This window comes from Cupressus sempervirens, chromosome 9 (genome assembly GCF_028749045.1).
Source record: "Cupressus sempervirens isolate cs-2001-9-10 chromosome 9, ASM2874904v1, whole genome shotgun sequence".
NCBI lineage: Eukaryota > Viridiplantae > Streptophyta > Pinopsida > Cupressales > Cupressaceae > Cupressus > Cupressus sempervirens.
Genome location: NC_143126.1, coordinates 144800913 through 144820684, shown reverse-complemented (window position 1 = coordinate 144820684; position 19772 = coordinate 144800913). Strand labels below are relative to the sequence as shown.

General features: G+C 36.4%; 1 protein-coding gene across 1 annotated transcript; it reads left to right on the top strand.

The window, feature by feature from the left end:
• Window positions 1-204: 204 nt before the first annotated feature.
• On the top strand, window positions 205-19500 carry LOC149537923 (uncharacterized). The gene is made up of 3 exons (XM_089799339.1): window positions 205-315; window positions 12734-13665; window positions 18971-19500. Exons 2-3 carry the CDS (start codon window positions 12794-12796, stop codon window positions 19140-19142), a joined length of 1044 nt encoding a protein of 347 aa, XP_089655465.1. The 5' UTR covers window positions 205-315; window positions 12734-12793; the 3' UTR covers window positions 19143-19500.
• The last annotated feature ends 272 nt before the right edge of the window (window positions 19501-19772 follow it).

The following is a 19772-nucleotide window of genomic DNA, read 5'->3' as shown; positions in this document are numbered from 1 at the left end:
CAATAAATTAAGGCCAATCACCTATAGTATTTATTTTTTCACTAATTCTATATATACAGATTAAAATGATGTGATTTATCTATCCCTCGCTTAATATCTACCATTACGTAGGTAGAAATTCAAAAAATTGTGACACATTATTGAGGAGAATATTTGCCGTTGAACTTGTCAAGCCATAAAAGTATATTTAATAATCGAATCTGTACATCTCACCAGGGTAAGCTGTTTTGGATTACAATAAAAAACGCAGACTCGGGGCAATGGATTTCTCTTGGAAGCAGACGAATTGCTAATGTGTAGGAGCAATATTCGTCTGTAAGGAAATTAATTTTCATCAATTTTTAACCATTTGTTCGATTTTCGCTGCTACCAGAATTTTTTAAAAAACATTTTGAAATATTTCTCGATCGATCTGTAATATTAACTCAACCTTAGGTTGCATCTTGAGTTTGAGCTTTCGAATTTTATTCACCTACGATGGGTGCATTTGCTTCCCGATTTCTCTTGAATGGTTATATGTTATTTATTTGTGTAATAATCTTCAGCTTTTATGGATTATGCATGTCTTGTAGGAATACGTCTTGCGGCATTCTGAAAACGAAAAAGAAAATGTTTTGGCCCAGTGAAGGGGCTGGTGGATTGTTAAATATTTTAGGGTTCAAGCCTTTGAATTTCAGAACTATATGATTATTAATTGGAATCAAAATGATTAGAAATTGAATTGGCCAAATTGTTTTTTTTTTGCTTTTTTTTTTCTTTCCTGGCCTGTTATTCATGGGTGAGATTACTTGTTACCTTCGATAATTTGTTTGAAATGACAGAGTTACGATTTTAAATCTCAGTAAAAGTGCTATGTACCCCATTAAGTTTCGATCACTCCCCAGTGTACTCCATATTCATTAGATCACAAGCTTACCGTTTGTCTGCAGGGATCATGCACCATCTTACCATGGCGAGGGGGTTTTTAACTCCCCCCCCACCCTTCCCCTTTCTTGGACCAGTACAATCAGGAAATCAAAGAAGAAAAGAAACAAGACAGAGGGATACATTAGAAGTGGTCTTCCTTCAGTCAATGCAATATGCCTTAGCAATAAGCTTTATCTCTATGAAAATGCTGAATTGCAAGAAGTAAAACCTTCCTCAAATTTACATCAAGTATGTAGGATTTCACGACGATTTAAATAGAAAATTAAAGGAGAGAAAAGAAATAACAATTTGGGAACAATGGGACTGGGCCTCCCTCCAAATCAAGCATGTCTTATCTGAGAATTAAGTAAAGCTTTACACCTCCATAGAACTGTTCGGTAGAAACCAATTCCTCTGCCAATTTATACAAAGCCATACGCATTACAACTTCTGTCTGAGAAAGGCTCAATGCATGAAAAATGTAAAAGCCTTTGCTTTAGAGAGTCCACGAAAAAAATCAATCAACTGTAAGTGCCTCAAACAAGCGACCTAGTTTAGTGTTTTGGTTGCAAACTCTAGCATGTTCTTTGCAAAAAGCCTTAAAAGCTTCAAGAGAGGCTCAATATATTTAGTCAATTGTGAGTGTCTCATCAAGCAATACAGCTTGATTTTTCAGTGTGGGCGAGAAAAGGAAAAAGACTCTGTGAACAATGGAGGGGGAGATTACACCCTTGATACAATACGCCTTAGTTGAGAAGCTAATTAATCTTCACACCTACTTGCAATTGCTGAATCACATAAAGTTAATTCCAAACATGAAACCCGCCAAGCCAATTGCATCACAACCCAATCCCATGTGTTGGCGCAATTAGACAATCAAGTATCTAAAAGAGTATTTTGAGAACTATAGAAACTTGGCCACAGTGGACTCAGATTTCCGTCCTGTTAGGATCTCCACCTGCATAATATTATCCAATAATCAAATAAAACAATAGCATGTGAAAAGAACATAATAGTAACATCTGCACATGTAATTATATTGATAACAAGAATTTTAGGCTTCCTCGAGGGGTCAATCTCCTTGAGAGAAAAGACTAGTACAAAATATGACAATATTTGCTCTATTACAACATCATTACATAGTCCTTACAAGAAGTGATTTACCAAGTGCAAACAATGCAAGATAAATACATACAATGTAATGTTGTCTAAATATATATACTATGATTTTAACAATTCTTAAACTACTTAGGATATGAGGGGCCTAATTTCTCCCAACAACATGCCTTAGTTTAAAGCTAGCTATCCATTTGAAATTCATTAGTATGGGATTGGATCCATCTAAATCATCTGTACGTCAGAAGTAAGTCTGCTCTGTGTAATCAATGTGTCAGTCTCAGCTACCTAATCCTCTGCATGATGCATCTTTAAGGGTTCGGACAATGTTGGAGAATCTATCATATTGTCATTGTGTTGAGCTCTCCTATATGTATCCTTTATCAACCTCTGAAATGCAATCTGTACCTCATTTTGATCAATTGGAACATCATCCTCACTAGCAAAAGTACATGAAAGAGGGTACCAAGGAATCCACTTGCCATCTACATTCATCCAGTTGCCCTTTTGATCCGTGATATTGTAACAGCCCAATCATGAAGATTAATCAAGAGTTTATTCTTATATGGCTAGTTGAAAGTTTGCTTACCTCTAGCATGGGACACTACCCCATTTTTTCAAGCTCAAGGGCCCAAGAGAGTCTAAGATTTCCCTTTTTATGATATCTCGAATGCCTTCAACCCCTGCTGGTAATTATCACACTTTAATATGATGTCAAAACTCTTACAATCTACTGATCTAGCTGCTTTGACTGATCTTTAGAATGCAAAACACGTGGAACAAGACTTGTAGAAGGTGTAAGCTATAGGAGGCAAGTTATGAATTTCTTAGGCTGTTAATTTTCAGCTCACAGGAAAATTTTGCCCTTGATCATAGAGGAATCTTTCTCTGATATTTTCTGTAATGACATCAAGAAGGCTCACATCATTGTGATGTGCCCTCACCCAAAAACTAGTCTAATCAATTGCAAATCTGTGAGCTCAGTTTCATGAGTAGCTCTCCCCTTAGGTTGAGCCGCATTCTCTCTGACCAAATCGCCTTATACCTTTTGTCTTCATCTTGGATTGTTTATTTGGTGTTTTAGGCTTTGGCCTTGATAAAAAAGAAGCACGTGCATTGAAATGAACCTGATAAGAGGCAACATTTTTTCTGTTTCAAGTAGCTGCAGCTTTTGTTCATTGAGGCTCTTTGTTTTCTTTCTCTTACATTTTAGGAGGCAAGCTTAAGGAATTGCAAAGGAGGTTTGTGGTTTTTCTTTTTTGATCGGTAAATATGGTTTTTTATTAATAATATTTAAGTGTGATAATTACGCAATTACATAGATACAAAATTCCAAAATGTGGCAACACAACCAACAACTCCCATAAACTTATTTGGGAAAGTAAATATATTCTTCACATCAACATACATCCTTTAACAGGGGCTAAACCAAGCTTCATGACACAGACACCAAGCCCCTGTGCCTTGACATGTGGATAAATCCATTCAGATACACAAAGAAAACAATCCGTCTTAAAACGTAGTTAAAACATTCAATAGCAAGCTCAGAAAACCTCGAAGTCCAGGCCACAAGCCAAAAACAAAACAGGGGAATGACCATGCAAACTGTTTGATACTGCTGGAGTTAATTAGTGCTACCTTCTGTTGCAGCCACTTCCAGTTGAACATTGATGTTCTTTCTGCTGTTGGATGGTCCCTTTGCCTCCGTGGAGCCTTCTGCCTTCCCTGTCACGGTTCTTTGCAAGTTGACAAGCCTGATTATCCTTAAATTGAAGGAAATGTTTGATGCCACTAAAGCCAGTTTGGGCCGCGGACATCCTTGCCTCTTTGTCCTCTGCATGCAACAGGAAGAAGGAACTGAGAGGAGGGGTGAATTCCCTTGCATGAAGCCAATCTCCACTGGGAACCATGATCCCTTCACTCAGTATCATGTTTAACAGAATAGACTTCATCTCCCCTTCCCCCTCCTCCTGAACATATTGCAACATAAGCCTGGTAATTTCTGCCGTGGTACTGAGTTCAAGGCACTAGGCCATGAAAATTGAAGCTATGTCCACGTTTGTATTCTCCTTGCAAGAACTCTTTACCCAATATAATCAGGTGACTTGGAGCATGAAGTCATCCTCATATATTCCTGCGAAATTTTGTCCCCAAAGGCCATCATCAGCTTCTTTGAGTGTAGTGAGAAGTGGCTTGCATTCTCACTTGGTAAAAAGTACTCTTCACCCTGCAAAATTCGACTTCGCCAAAGGGAAAATGTGATTTAAAAGTCACTGTGCTGTAGTTATGAAAGGGTAGGTGACATCTTCTTGTGGTGCGAACTCTGTGCTTCCCATACGTGCTACTGCATGTAAGGGGGGATAGATTAATGCCCTGTCACAACTCTGTGCCTTATGCAGACACCACATTGTCCTTGGGGGAAGCATACACTCCACAGTGTCTGCCACCTACTTTGTCCAAATCAACTGTCTCCCTATCAAAGTTGACTGCCTAATTAGAATAGTTGTCTGCTTCCATATCACTGTCTTTCTTCACGAGTCATTTTAAAATTTCTAACCATTGCCAGAAGGTACCTAATCACCTTGATCACTTTATCCATTTTCCAATGCTCACCATCCTCTTTAATAAATGTGTTAGCGATAATTTGGGAGCCCCCTTCAAGGTGCTACTTTGGAAGTCACATTTTCTTGGCTAACTTTACTGCAAGAAGAACCTTATTGGCTTTTGCAATCTTATTTGTGCTTGATGTTAATGTTCCCATACTCCATTTTAATTCATTCCCTTTCCAATCTTTTGCCACACACCCTGCACTTGACGGGTCAGGTCTCCCTTGGAGGCCCTGTCAAAGTTGATCTTAATCCACTCCTCATCTGAAGGTGCCCAAACTTTTGGACTAATGCTCAGCTAGGAAGGATTGACCCCTCAGCTCATCAACAGGGGAGGAGATGTGCGATTTTATAAATAGGGTGGAAAAAGGATGAAAGATGGAATAAAATCTGAGGTTTGGCTGTTGAGGCAACATCCAAACTAATGGGAGGTGATTCGTAGGAGAAGAAATATAAAGAGTGGAAGTTGCAACCAGAATTGGAGATATGATCTTGGGCTCTGTATCCAATTGGTGACGAGGAGGAGATATTGTACTTTTCCTCACAACTGTCTTTAATATTGGTATTGCCCAAACTGTATCTATGGTGTTCATTGCATACGGAGTCTGAACATTTTCTTTTTCCTGAGTTTTACGGCAGCTCTCACTTATTGATTTGGATTATACATGTGAAGAAGGAACTTCTCTTTTCTGATGTTGATAAGATGAATCGGCTCAATTTCACCTGTGATGTAATCTTCCTGAACTCAAGAATAACTTGCATCTGTCTTGGATTGATTAAGTCTTGTTGGGAATGGAAGGCATTTGTTCTGATTTCCCAATTTATCATGTCTAAAGACTGCTGATCCAAACTGGCTCTAGTGAAACAAAGAGATACAAGATGTGAATGTGAATCTGAAAATCCTCAGGAACCTCTTCAGGAATGAAAGTAATTTATAATTTATTGACTTGGCTATTATATCTCCTTCTCTCCTCATATTCATCTATACAATTTGCCCCAAAATTCTTCTATGTACGGAAGATGTTGAAAGTATGTTCTCAACCTCACAGATAAAATATTCTTTCAATAATAATTATGCTTAATATAGAAAAGTTTTAGGTTAAATGTAACAAGTTTTACACTGACCTCCTTAACAGTAATGATATGTTTGTATTTGTAAAAGCCAATATCGTCAGAAATCTTACCATCTATTTGTGCTCTCTCTCAACAATAAATGCACATGGGATGCTTTCCTGCAAAATTAAAGCACAACTGAATGATCACGGGGGTATTTCAGAAGCATATACAGTAAGGAAAATGAAGAACCAAATACTCTAAAATCACTGAATATGGGAAACTGAATGAAATAATCTTCTCGATTTGAAATAAACTCCCTAGCCTGCTTTGGAAAATGGATATGCTATTCTTTATCAGCCTTTTGAACCAAAAGCAATACACATGCATCATTCACCTTCTAGAAGCCATTTTAGAAGGCATTGGTTAACATGTTAGAATTCTGCAGAACACTCCTCAACAACTTTTGGAGTCATTTCATGTCATGACACCAATTAGCACAATGCTTGACCAAATGTCTTAATTGTTGGTAGGTTAAGCATCGTGCATGGAAGCTCAATTGATTCAATATACATAACAACCTTTGTGTTCATGATCATGTAATATAAATGCAGTGAAACCCGGGGACTTGCATAATCCTATTAAACATAGTTACACTGCCTTGGGGGATGGGGGGACGGTGGAATGGGGGGACATGTTTCCGGGATGCGGGGATAGAGGGCCCTTAATTTCGGGATGGTGGGGGGACGGTGGTGAGGGACGGGAGGGGTTGTATATACTATACATATGGTATTTAAAATGCTAGTTATGAAAATATGTATTGCAATATAAGATATAAAGATGTAAAAGAATAAATACTTGAACATTGCATTTAATTGGAACATCGCACATTGAACATAAATAGTCAAATCAGCAAATAGTCAACACCAAGAAGTCCCCCCATCCTTGGCAGAGGTGGCAGAATCTGGTGGCACCACTGGGGACAGGGGAATGGAGTCTCCAAGTCCCCGGTGCGTTCCTGTCTTTGGGACGTGGAGCAAAAGGGGGGGGACTCGTTCCCGTCTTACTATGCTATTAAATTATCCTTCCATAATTTCAGTTTTGTAAATACAGAGCTTTATTATTCAGCTGGAGTTCTGATTTCAATCTGGTCCCCATTCTCTTGAGGCTGCAGGAGTGGGTGATTTTCTTGGCCCTCGGCCACTCTCTTTATCATTTTGGAGGTGCCATAAGATCCAACTCCCCTCAATATGGCATGACATGATGTTAGTTTGAAGAACAGATCCGGTCTTTCAATCTGGTGCAAGCTTGGTGAAAGAGCGAACAATAGGACTACCAAACCCCTTAAGTGAACAAGTAACATGCGGTATCTGCAATCTAGAGACTGAAGTTCACTGTCAAGCTCAGATTGGTAGCCCTTTTCCAGTTGTCTCGGACCTGATTCAACCAAGCGTTTCTCTGCCCTTTAGATTTCCATCAGACTGATTGTGGAAGGTATGAAGCACCCTTTCACGTTTCATAATGATAAACAGCAAGGCTCTAAGATTTGGCTAACAACAAAACCTATCTACAACTACCGAATGCTACATTTCTAATCATTTGCAGATTGCTTGGTATTTACAGCATTAGTTCTGAGCTCAAATTTGGTTGTAACAAGGCAAATCCTAGGTTAGCCATTGTGTCATGTCTGAGAATGCATTGGTGATTACAACATTGCTTGGAATCTAGATATTAAAACTTTTCATTGACCTGTATGTTAATTAAGTCAATCTGACCTGAACATTATTCTGTGTTGTAATTTCGTTTCCAAATTGCAACAAGAATCTAACTGCTGTTTCAGTACATCCACAATTTTGTTCAATTTACTGTTGCCCTAGAAAAGGGGGTACTAAGATCAGAAAAGTTCTTTACAAATCCAGTCTGGGATCCTACAAGATCCATCAAATTGCCTTCCAAGTCATTTCAAATGACTTCGATAGCAAAAATGTGAGATGCAGTCCATTTGATGATCAAAGACGAATTGCAAAGGCCCTTTGACAATGAACATTTATGTTCAAATTTTTTTGTTGAATATTGGCTTCATTGTCATGGAAAACCTTTGGTCATTGAGTTTCTCCTAGATTCCAAGTGAATTTAGACATTCCTATTATTTGATGGTAAATATATGTAGACATAGCAGATAATAAGTCAAGTTAGTTCAATTCATATGTATCTACAAATGACCTTTTTGATGAAATGATTGCTCCTCTAAATGTCTCTTCACTTGTTGAGAAGTGGTGGCGAGCCCATGATTTGTGAGAGGACTAGACAAAAGGAATTTCTGTGCCAATTTGGAGAACTTCTTGGAAGCTGTCAAGGATGAATGATGTCTTAAAGATGTCTATGATGATTGCTACATTCAATGGTGCAACTGCAATAAGAACATTACTAGCTGACCTGTGTGTGAAGTTGGGCGCATTTGAGTTAGAGCAGTTGGTAGTTCTCAAATGTTCCAGCAGCTTGTTCCCATTCATTCGATTAAAACTAAAGCTATGCTATAGATTATCATTGAGGAGTCAACACTTTTGGGCAAACAAGAAAAATTTACTCATGCCAAAGATTGGTAAGTGGTGTAAAAAGTACAAATCTAACTGCCACTCCAATGCATAGTGCTATGTACAAAAGACTGATTCGTGCATATGTAGAAGCAAAGGGTTTCCATGAGCTAGAGGTGGAGAATTTAAATCCTAAAGCTACTTGTCTCCATACAACAACCACAACATTTGGACTAATGTAGAAGTAGGTTATATAGGTGCAAGGGTAATCGTCCGTTATTTGGTCAATGGCGGTAGCATAAGAACCTCATTTTTGAAGTCACCTTTGTGTACCTAAATTTATTGACCATGCCTCATCCATAGCCTTATAATTTAAGATGAATTAGTTTTTATTGCACTAGAGTTGAACGTGTCAGATGTCAATGTTGTTTCTCATATATTACTTGCCCTTTTGTGAGGAATTATTATGTAATGTTGTGCCGAATGACCCTAGTTACATAATCCTTGGGTGTCTGTACTTGCATCATCTCCAAGGTGTTTACATAGCTAATCCTTTGGGCATCACCACATTAGGAAATTGTAAAAGATATTAGAGTTCAAAGTGATTCCACAAGTCAAATATGTTGCACAACCACCAAATCAAATAGGACAAGTATCTTTCAACACAATTGGAATAATTGTCTTCTAACAAGGGGTGAATGGTCCATGTGCAACTATGCAAGCCCATATGCCAACCTCAGTCACATGCACAATATTGTGCAACCTTATGTGTAACTGCTTCCTTCATTTGCCACTTGCTAAATTCGAAGAACCATAGGCATCCCCACATTTAACTTCTTGCTTAATGTACTGCTCACTCAATACTTGGAATCATGTTGTGCAACTCCAAAAACACTTCCCAACTCTAGTGCAACGATTTGCATTAGGTGCAACTTGCATAGTGCTAAGTATAATGCCATAGTGATTTGTGGGAAACTTTGATTTTCGTGCCATGTTTACATCCATGCACATTAGCACACAGTTTGAAACTTAGTAGAATGTTCTTTTTGCTTGATAGTTAGAGCAGAATGCTGCATAACATGTCAGAACTCCGTGCTACAATCTTGTGCATCCTTTGGAGTAGTTTTAAGACACACTACTTGTTAGCATAGTGTGCAACCGAAAGTCTGATCGTTAGGAGATGAAGTGTTATGTATGCAAGCCCAACTAGTTCAGCTTCCATAATGGCCTTTATCTTCATAATTGTGTAATCTATATGTACAAATTTATCACAGATCCGTAGACAAACTTTAAATAATGACATAGACAATTAACACACATCCGTAGGAGAAAATACACATCCATACATCTCATTTGAGAACATTCCATGTAGAGAAGCTTAGATTAATAAAATATTTAGTTTTAGGTCTCATAGCTTAAAAGTTACTCTAATGATATTATCACTTTTTAGTAACAAGCCCTTAAAATGACTTATCAATGATAAATAGCAAGTTTGATGCTTAAGGGTTTACGGAAATTTGTGGAGGGGTTTGATGAAGTTTGATAAAAGTACATCTCAATATCCTATAAAATCTGTGTTATTGGGTTCTTCACTTTTGCCCCTTGTATTGATGTGTGTCTTGTATAAATCCTAGTTTGTTGCTAATTCATCTCCGAGTACAAGATAGCTGTGGGGGAAATCCACAGGGGAGATTAGAGACTGAACGAGCTACGGAGCTCACACATGGCTTGGTACATTTACCAACATAGAGGCCATTGCTGGCATATTTCACCATGCCACTTGCTTAATTAGAGGAACCAAGGCTCTACTCAACTCTCCCCTCAATGCTGCTTCCCACTTAGGGTGTGATCATGTGGAAGCCAGAAACACAAGGATTGAAGATGAAGCAGAGCAAGCATTCCACAAATAGTAAAAGAGAAAATGAGAAGTTGGAAAAAGTGGTGCGACCACTGATGGGGAAGTAACAGTTCCTCACATTACTTCTATCATATATATTTTGATGCCAATTACTCCCTTGTTTCTCCTTTGTTTTCCAGTTCACTACATTATTTTTGTCTTCATTTCTTTCACATATTGTAGAAACATGGCTTCAAACTGTGGATGATGTGTCCACATGCAAATGAAACATATATTCTATTTGAAGTAGTGTAATCGATGGAAAAATTTAGTATAATGATATCTTTGAAGTACTCTAATAATAGACTTGTTTTATAATAAAAAAATATATAAAATGATTTTTTATCTACTTAAATTTTTTTGTAAATTATTACAAATTTACAATTCACATTAAATCTAAAATAAATATCTTTTGATTATAATTTTGAATTTTAATTGTAATGACATTTTGAAACTCAATTTTTTTAACCTTCTTCCAAATTATGAATGAGGTATTTTAGTATCCTATTTATTAGCTATTATGAGTGTTACTATTTTTATAATTTATAATTTTTAACACACACACATAATTTGGTACTTGTATCTGTAGATTTTTTTTATCATGCTGCCAGACTAGGTTCCAGTACCCATACATAATTAGTAACTAGTATAGAATTATTCATGATATTAAGGGAATGCTAATATCAAACATGAAGGTGTTTGTATGTGTACATATTCCAATGCTCAGGATTAAGAGATGATGAAATCTAAATTGAACCCTTTCTAAGAAATTTTAAAAAAAATGACTAACAAAATTTACAAAAACTATGAATTGACTAAATTTTTTTTCTCTCTACCTCTCTCTATATTCCCATCCCTGCTGTGTGTGTGTGTGGAGCATACTTACATAACCAAAACTGACAAGTTATGATATACTCTTAGAGGTGAAAAAGAACTCCTAATGTGCATGGTGACATGTTAATATGCTGTTGTCCGTAAAAACCTTTGATTTTGTATAACATATGTATATGAACCTCATTGTCCGGGAAAACTTATTGAGTATTACACGCAGTGCCAAACACCCTTCCTTTAAGAATGGCTAGAGAATGTCATAACAAAATTAATTTTCTAGTGATTAGTCAGCCATGAGTAGAGCACCAAAGTGGATGTTTCCTAATGGTGGTCAGAGGAGATGGACAAAATAGCTTACGAATTGTGATGCCCCAACTCTTGGCTTTAATATTACGGCACTTTGTAAGTTTGTAGCATTCACTCTACAGTGCAGCTAGCCCGTCAGTGGAAATGTTATGCTTCATAATTTCTCATTATTTTGTATTTTTCAATGGGTTGATCAAGATTGACTCAAAGTCATGCTGTAAACTCCTGAAAAACTATTCCGTAATATAATACACCGCAGCAACATCACATCTATTAAAATATGGTTTTGTGTGTTATGTTATTTGACTTTGTATGTCATTTTGAAGCCTTTCTGTTGGTTTTGAAAATTTGATATTTGAAAATTTTACCTTTATTTTGAGCACATCATTATTTTCATATTGCTTGTGCTTGATTTGAATATTTTGATCAGTGATAAGCAGTTACAATTACACCATAATCAATCTCACATTGTAAGAATGAAAGATGTAAAATAGCAAATGTTAAAGACTATAATGCACATTGCAGAGTTTTTATTTATTTTGATGCCACCTTGTTGACTGGCAAAAGAGAATTTGGTTAACAAAGTATTGATATTTTTAGTGCTCCCTTCAGCTTATATTGATCTGAGTATGTTGGAAATCCTCTATTTCACATCAATCAGCATTACTCTTCTCTATTTTTTTTCTGGACAGATCTGTGTAAATTGAAGAAAATATATTAAGTTCAATCCAAGAAATATGATTGTAAGGTGGTAATTTCACACTTAGAAATGAAAAGAATGATAAATGTGTCATGGGTTCATGTTACCTGTGAAACCAATACTCCCCACCCACCATCTTTTGTGACTCTACTGTTGATTTTGAAGTCATGGCATGCTCTTTCGATTAAATAAATCCTATTTTTGGGAATGAAATGTCTGTTTGAATTTTTTACATGTAATTCAGCCATCAGAACAGTTGCCAGGTAGCATCTGATATCATTTTTGTGGTAATTCTGGTTAAACTGTCATGAGTCCTGCTTTAAAACGATTGTAAGGGTAATCAAATCAAATGAGTGAAGATACCAAGAAAAAGTTGGTGAAGGCCCAATTAGCGAGATGGAGGTTTTTTGGCAAGGGGAGTTCACCCGGATATTTTTATTGAACCCAGTTTGTTGGAAAACTTCTAATCCATATCAATCAACATTACCTACCCCTCTATTTTTTTCTGGGCAGTTCTATGTAAATTGAAGAATACATCAAGTGCAATACAAAGAATATGAATCTAATGCAGTAAATGTGTCCTGGGTTCATATGTTGCAAACCAGTTTTTCTTCATTATCATTTGTAAATCTAATGTTGATTTTGATGTCATAGAAAGCAAGTACACCTTTTATTTGAATCAATTCTATGGGGGAATGAAATGCCTGTTTGTAACTTTTGCATGTAATTCAGCCACCAGAGCAGTCGCCTGGTAGTGTCTGATATCATTTTTGTGGTGATTCAGGCTAAACTTTCATATATAGAGTCCTGTTTTGAAAAAATTGTAAGGGCAACCAAATAAAAAATGAATGAAGATGGTGAGAAAAAGTTATTGAAGGCCCAAATTAGCCAGATGGAGGATATTTGTCAGGAGGAGGTTACCCAAGATCAGGATCGAGAGGACCTTTTAGTATCAGAATTGTTAATTGTCAAAGAATGTCTTTTGAATGCTGAGAAGAGACAGAAGAAGGAAGTTGATCTTCTCCGTCGACGCGTCAAGACTGCAGATAATTTGCTGTCATATTTGAAGTCAAAAGCAAGGATTATGTCTATGCCACGTTTTGGGTACATATCTTGTGGGATTAAATATCAAGAAGGTGTGGGATTTGTTGACAAAAAAGGTGTTCCCATGTCTGAGTGGTGCAAAGATGTTAATCTATCTCTATTTGAAAGCTCCAAGGCCAAGGAAACTGAGGAAAACTCTGTTTCAAAAGGTAAAGACGGCATGGTAGGACCTAAAGAACAAAGTGATGAAGAGTACACGGAGCGAATAGCAACAACTGTGATGCTAGTGACTGACATGATGGAGGTGCTTCTTAAAAGAACTATTATAGCTGAGACAGAGATTGTTGTGGAGAAGCAAAAAGCTTCTGCTAGTCAGGATCAAGTGAAGCAAAAGGCACTGCAGATTGAGAGCATGTGGGCACGAGTACAAGAAATGGAGAAGGTTGCCAGGGGTACCAGTGGTGTCCTCAAGGAAATGCAGCAGAAGCTTGAAGATATGGAACAGGAAACATCAAGACAAAGACAACGTGCAACAGAAAATGAGCAGGAGCTCTGCAAAGTTAGGCATGATTTTGAGGTTCTAAGGTCTAGTATTGATAATTTAGTTGGTGCACGGGAGTCTCTCTTGTCCTCTGAGAAGCGAATCCAAGAAATGGAGAAAATTTTGGAAGGGTAAGCCTGCTCATCATCTGTTATATATGTTTTATTTGGGCCAACTATCATGCTTTTTGAAGCTGACTTTTGACTGATCTAAATTTACTAGGTACAGGTTTTCATTGAATGTTCTCATTTTTAAAGAAATCTTAATGTTTTCTTATTGTATTTCATTCACCGTCATCATTTTATCAAATGTCAAATAAGCTATATCTTCGTAGGGGAGACATCATGCAATACAGATGAGAATGTGTAGTAGGAGTTTAGAATTTAATGATATGTACAGGCCATCAACCAATTCTAAATACCATGTTATTGCTTTCTATTTTAATATAAAATGGTATGTTCAAAAGAAATAGAATTATAGTGAGGAGCACTACTCTTGATTGATTTAAAGCAGTGTTTACAATGAATATGGTCCATATAGTTTTTTAGTCACGAAAGTTAGCCACATTTTAAAGATATCAAAATATGTAAATATATGTCATGGAAGATATTAATTTATTAAAAGAACACCAAGCATTCATTTTTACATGTGAAACAACATTTATTTTCTCTAGATTTTCATTACCCGGATTTATCAAAAGTTCCAGGACAAAAAAATTCATGGAGGGGAAATAGACTTTGCTGATTATTTATTAATGAAATTCAGGCATGATTGAGTGAATGCTGTAAGTCTATCCATCAACACCAGAATATGAGATATTGATCTTCTATAGAATGAGATGCATGATGTAGAATTACATTTTTATACATTTACTAAACAATTATTTACTCAAACGTCAGGTTAATTTCATTTCTCAGGTTGAACTAACATATTTTTGTTTTTATAATTTCAGTTTTATGCGTGTACTTATTAAAATTAGTAAAAGGCTATTGAAATATCCCAGAAATTGCACTTTTTTTTTGAGAATTACAGGCTTATATTATTTGCCCATTCTTTTTTCATTATGCCAGGCCAGCTCAATTCTATATTACAACATTACATTTGTTATATGCCCAGCTAAATTTTTGAAGCAGTTGAATTTCATCTCTTTAGCCATTTTGTTTCTTAAATGATTAATGTGGATTGCTCTGTATCCTAACATATTACATATGATAAGAGGAAGCTTTGTGAAAGCTTTATATACTAATAGAAGTCAAGTCACAGAGTTTTCTGTATATTCTAGTTCAACACTGGAAACAATTTTTGTGACTGGTAACAATATTCACTTTGTTTTCACCAATCAGAATCATCCACAAATAGAATGACGCACTACATGGTAAACAAAATAAAAAGATGTTAGAAAATGATTGATTATATTTACTAATGCATGTTTTTTTCTATCTCGATAATCTTTCACCTAATTTTGTCCTCAATCTTGATTTATTAGCTGCAACTCATTGGATGATTTTGCATGGTTGATTGAAAGATTTATACATAGAACCATTCTTACTATGTTGTACCCATGAATATCGTATTATGATGTATACAAGGTGATAGAGTAGATGATATGCAGTGTTTAATCCCCCATGTTAGTTGTATTTGTTCAAATGGGTAACTTGTAGAATTAGTTTTTTTGGGCAACCAGACCTGAGTGGTGATAACGGGTTTACCCACCAATTATCATTAGAAGAAAGCATATATAGCATATGCATATCATTGCCAAGGATGCCAAGATGTTACTTGGAACTCGTTATATTGCACAATGAGTCACTCCAGGTGGTGATTATAAAGTACATACACTATATGAATATCATTGTAACGAATGCCAAAAGGGGACTTCTGAAATTAGTTATATTGTGCAATGAGTTGTCCTGTGCGGTGATCATGTGTATTACTACAAATTTACAATTATCTTTAGAGTAAATTATACATGGTAAGTGCATATCACTGTGAGGGATATGAGGAGAGTATCCTATGTGGGTTGAATCTCAAGAGAGAAATATGCGACAAGTGATTGCTTCCTAAGCAGTAGTGTTTGGTGTGATCATACTTCAAGGGAAATTATTCTATTTCTATGTATTGGATGTGGTCAGCTTGGCCCATAAACATCTCTTTTGTTGTGTAATCTCTTAACTGATGCCCTGCATATTTGGGATATTATTATTCATTGATGTTTCAACCTTATCAGCTGATATAAGAGCAATAATTTGGGTAAAGTGGAAAGATTGACTATACTATGATCATGCATATCTGGATTATGATGGTTTTTTTCAGTGCAGAGACAGGACACAAGCTGTCAGATTCAGAATCTTTTTCTTCCTTGCCTGAATTTGTAATTTAGACAATTCTAACACTTTTTGAGTTTTTTGATAGTTTTTCAAAGAACTGGTCACCATAAAATTTTCAGCAATATCAAGGTTGATTTGATCATGTAAGGATAAAATTGAGAATGCAATTTTTGGTGAATTATTAATTATTCAGTGCATATTTTTTTATCGTAGACTATTTCACCTTCAGAAAGAAGCTTTTGAGGGCTTTTCAAAAAGTGGTTACAATAAAAGCTTTGAGCAATGTTCAAAATTCTGCACCTATCATTCTTCACAGTGTGGCCCTTGAAGAATCTTCATATGTTTGATTTTGGGTGTGCAAAGTGGAACTCTTCTTTGTGATTGAAAGGAAATATATGGATCTACTTGCCTATTGTTATTTGAAAGCTCTTGTTCTTCTGAAGCTACCTAAGTTTGAAATGATGTGTAATGTTAGTGCCGTCTTTGATTCAAAAAGATCTATTCTCAATACGAATCTTAGCAATTTTACAGTTGAATTGGGGACCGCTGGTTACCTACAGTGGCGTGTGTATGAATGTAGCTAGCCTTGCATGGGGCTGGCCAGTTCTGGTAAATTATCAATCTTAAAGAAGCTGGAGGGATGTAGAGGGGAGAGATAAGTTTAACAGAAGGCAATGGTCTCCCTTTCGTTGCAATTCTTACAAATAGGTGCTCCAGCAACCTTGAAAACTGCTGACTCCTGTGGGAAATGATTTTGACATTGTGTAATAAGGATGAGTGGGACACATTCACTCAGGCTTCTGCAATCTACCACTGAATTAGTCCGTGACATTATTGTTTTAGTGTCTGAATTCCTTGCAATCAGCAACGGCCTATGCCAAACACAGCTTCCAATTTAGCAACTGAATCAATGCAATGAAGAATATTTGGAGAGTAACCAATCTCTTCGGGCATTCATGCTTCACTCAAATGGATTATGCAACCAGCACTTGCTTTGCTTTTACATAATTTCCTTTCCTCTGTTTGAATTCTGATGCTTTAGTATGCTGGTAGATCCTGTTTTCTCTCATCTTCCTTTACTTTTCCATGTATATTGTGAAATAACCCCCTAGAGGACCCCATGCCAAGCAGGTTAAGATTTTTTTTCCTTATATGATATTCCCCATGTCATTCATTTAGATGTGCATAAACTAAGCAATACATCGGAGCAAAGCTTAGGTGCTGGTTCGAGCACAGGTACAAGAACCTGGTACGTGGGTATGTGCAAAACATTTTTGGTGTTTGGGTATGTTCAGGTAGGTGTGCGCGTGTCGGTATAAAAAATTAAAGCAATATTCAGAATTGTAAAAGTAAATCATTTGATAGTATGATACTTAACCATTGGTCAATGCTTAATGCCAATGATAAATATAAAATGCTAATTGAATAAACCTTAAAGACACAATAACATGGTCAATACACATATTGTGCAAACTCACAGTTGTAGTGTACTTCAAAAATCAAATGGGGGTTCGGGGGCAACACCCCAATCAGGATCAAGGGGCAGTGCTCCTTGCAGGGGTCCTGGGGGCAGCACCCGTTGTAGGGTTGAGGGGCAGCACCCCTTGCGGGGTCCTGAGGCAGCACCTAGGGCATACTCCCTGTTACAATACAGGCTGGGGTCGAGGGGCAAAGTCCCTATTGCCAAGGCCAAATAAGATCTTCAAAATCACAAATAACTCTATGGTGCACATCATTTTATGGCCTTGTAAAGGGCTGTTTTACGATTTGTCTAGAAAAACGAAGCTAGTAAATGCTTGCATGTAAATTTAAGTGGGTGTGCTCAGATGCACTTCAAATGTACATAGGGTGGGTATTGCGGGCTATGGATGCATTCAAATGTGCAGGCTGCACATCCACAGTCCGGGATATGTATCCTATGCACATTTGGACTGTATGCAGAGCATCCATTCAGACAGGAGCACATCCAGATATGATGTGCACTAGTAGGGTGCACACCTGGTAACTACTGAAAAAAAGGAATAGAAAGTTAACAAACACGTATTCCAATTTTATAATGAACCATATTGTAGGATGTCAAAGATATGGTGTGAAGAAAGCAATAAACTTTTCTGCTATTGCTGTAAATCTTGGTACTCCACTTCTGATCACTCCCTCTACTCTCCATCTTTAGGCCTTAGTTACCGGATCCATGCATCCCCCTACCTCTGGATTTGGAGGTGGGATGTGTTCGGATGCTCACAGGGAGTATATCCACAGTGCATCTGGCACCGGAAGGGCTCATCATTGGATTTGGAGACCAAATGTGGGAGCTTAGTCAAGTGCGAATGGTCGATGCAGATGACAAAGGCACTGGATGCATGAAGTACAACCCGAGGAATTTTGAGTTTGGCGGCAAGGGTTTCAGTCCAGCCAAGGTAGAAGTCGCCAATTTTGAGTTTAGCACTCTGCTCTTTAATCTAGTGCTCAATCGGATTCCAGATTTCAGATTTTGGTTAAGTGATGTGTAGAGATTGGGAAAAAAATAAATAAAAAGATTTTAATTTTTATCAATATTATATATAATTAACATTATAATATTTTTTTTATGAAGTGGATTGTTTTATCCTTTATGTAATAATTGTGTGATTTGAATGAGGAGAATTTATTTAATAGAATATTCAAAATTTTATAATATAAAAATAAAATATCATTTAATCTTTTTTTTGTTTGTTTCTTTGTTTGTAACTTTATTATATTATTAAATATAGATTTTTGAAAAAAGCTCACAACGTGCATACCCAAATATATAAACAAGAATGACAAATGAGTCGATGATTTTATTACATTGTATTGAAATTTTTATTATTTTGATTGTTGAAGAGATAATTTGACAGTTTAGTGTATGTATCACAAAATAGGAAATCATAGTGCTAGGTGGGATATTTAAATACTCAAGATTTGTGTTAAAGCTATAAAATGTGTTGAGACTAAATTATAAATTTTGTGTGAACTAGGTTATTTACCGCTAAATTCTGTTAGTAGACATTTTGAATCATATTATTATATTCAATGGTTGATCTAATTTAATATTAATTTGTCTATTTATTTGGTGTTTCTTTTGGGACAGGGCTCATGCTAAAGTTGCAGATCTAGAGAGTGCAAACAAACTAAAGGAAACAGAAGTTTGTGATCTGTTGAAAACAAATGATAGACTAAGAGCTTCTCTGGATTTGAAGGAGTCAGAATTGACGGCCATGAGAGAACAGTGCAAGATCCTTACAATAAAATCTCAAAAGTGAGAGATGCAACACTCACCTGATTATGACAATTCTGATGAATTGCCATTGAGAGCATGTGTGAATTCTTTATAATCTGGTCTTAGATTGTCCTCAATATTGTCTTGTTAGCTCCTCCAGTGAAGAAGATTTGAATCTCCAAATCTAAGCCTGAAGACACTCCTATGTTATTGAAAATTGACTCTCAAGTACTGATTTTGGGCTAACATTTTTTCCAAGTGAAATTGGAGCCATGTTAGCTGTCGGTGAAACGCTGGTTATTGTTCATATACATATTTGAAGACATCTTTATATTCTGTTTTAATTCTTCTGAACAGAGAATTTCTTTTGATTCATTAATTATGTTGTGACATGTCTTTCAGATTGGTTTTTTCTGCAGGCAACCAGTGTTTAGTATCCTTTTAATGGTATCATAAAGAAAATTCACTCTAGATTTATTTAGTTGTGCATCGTGACTGAATTCCATCTTATCTGGAATGACTACAGATGGTTGTGAATTTGTTTGAACAGAATATTTTTGTGTAACTTTCTTTTTTCTTGTGTTAAATGGTAGCTTCTAGTTCATTGGCCTCAGAATGTCGTGGTGCTGGTATATTTGTTCGTGTTGATGTTTTGGTAGCTTTAGTAGGATAA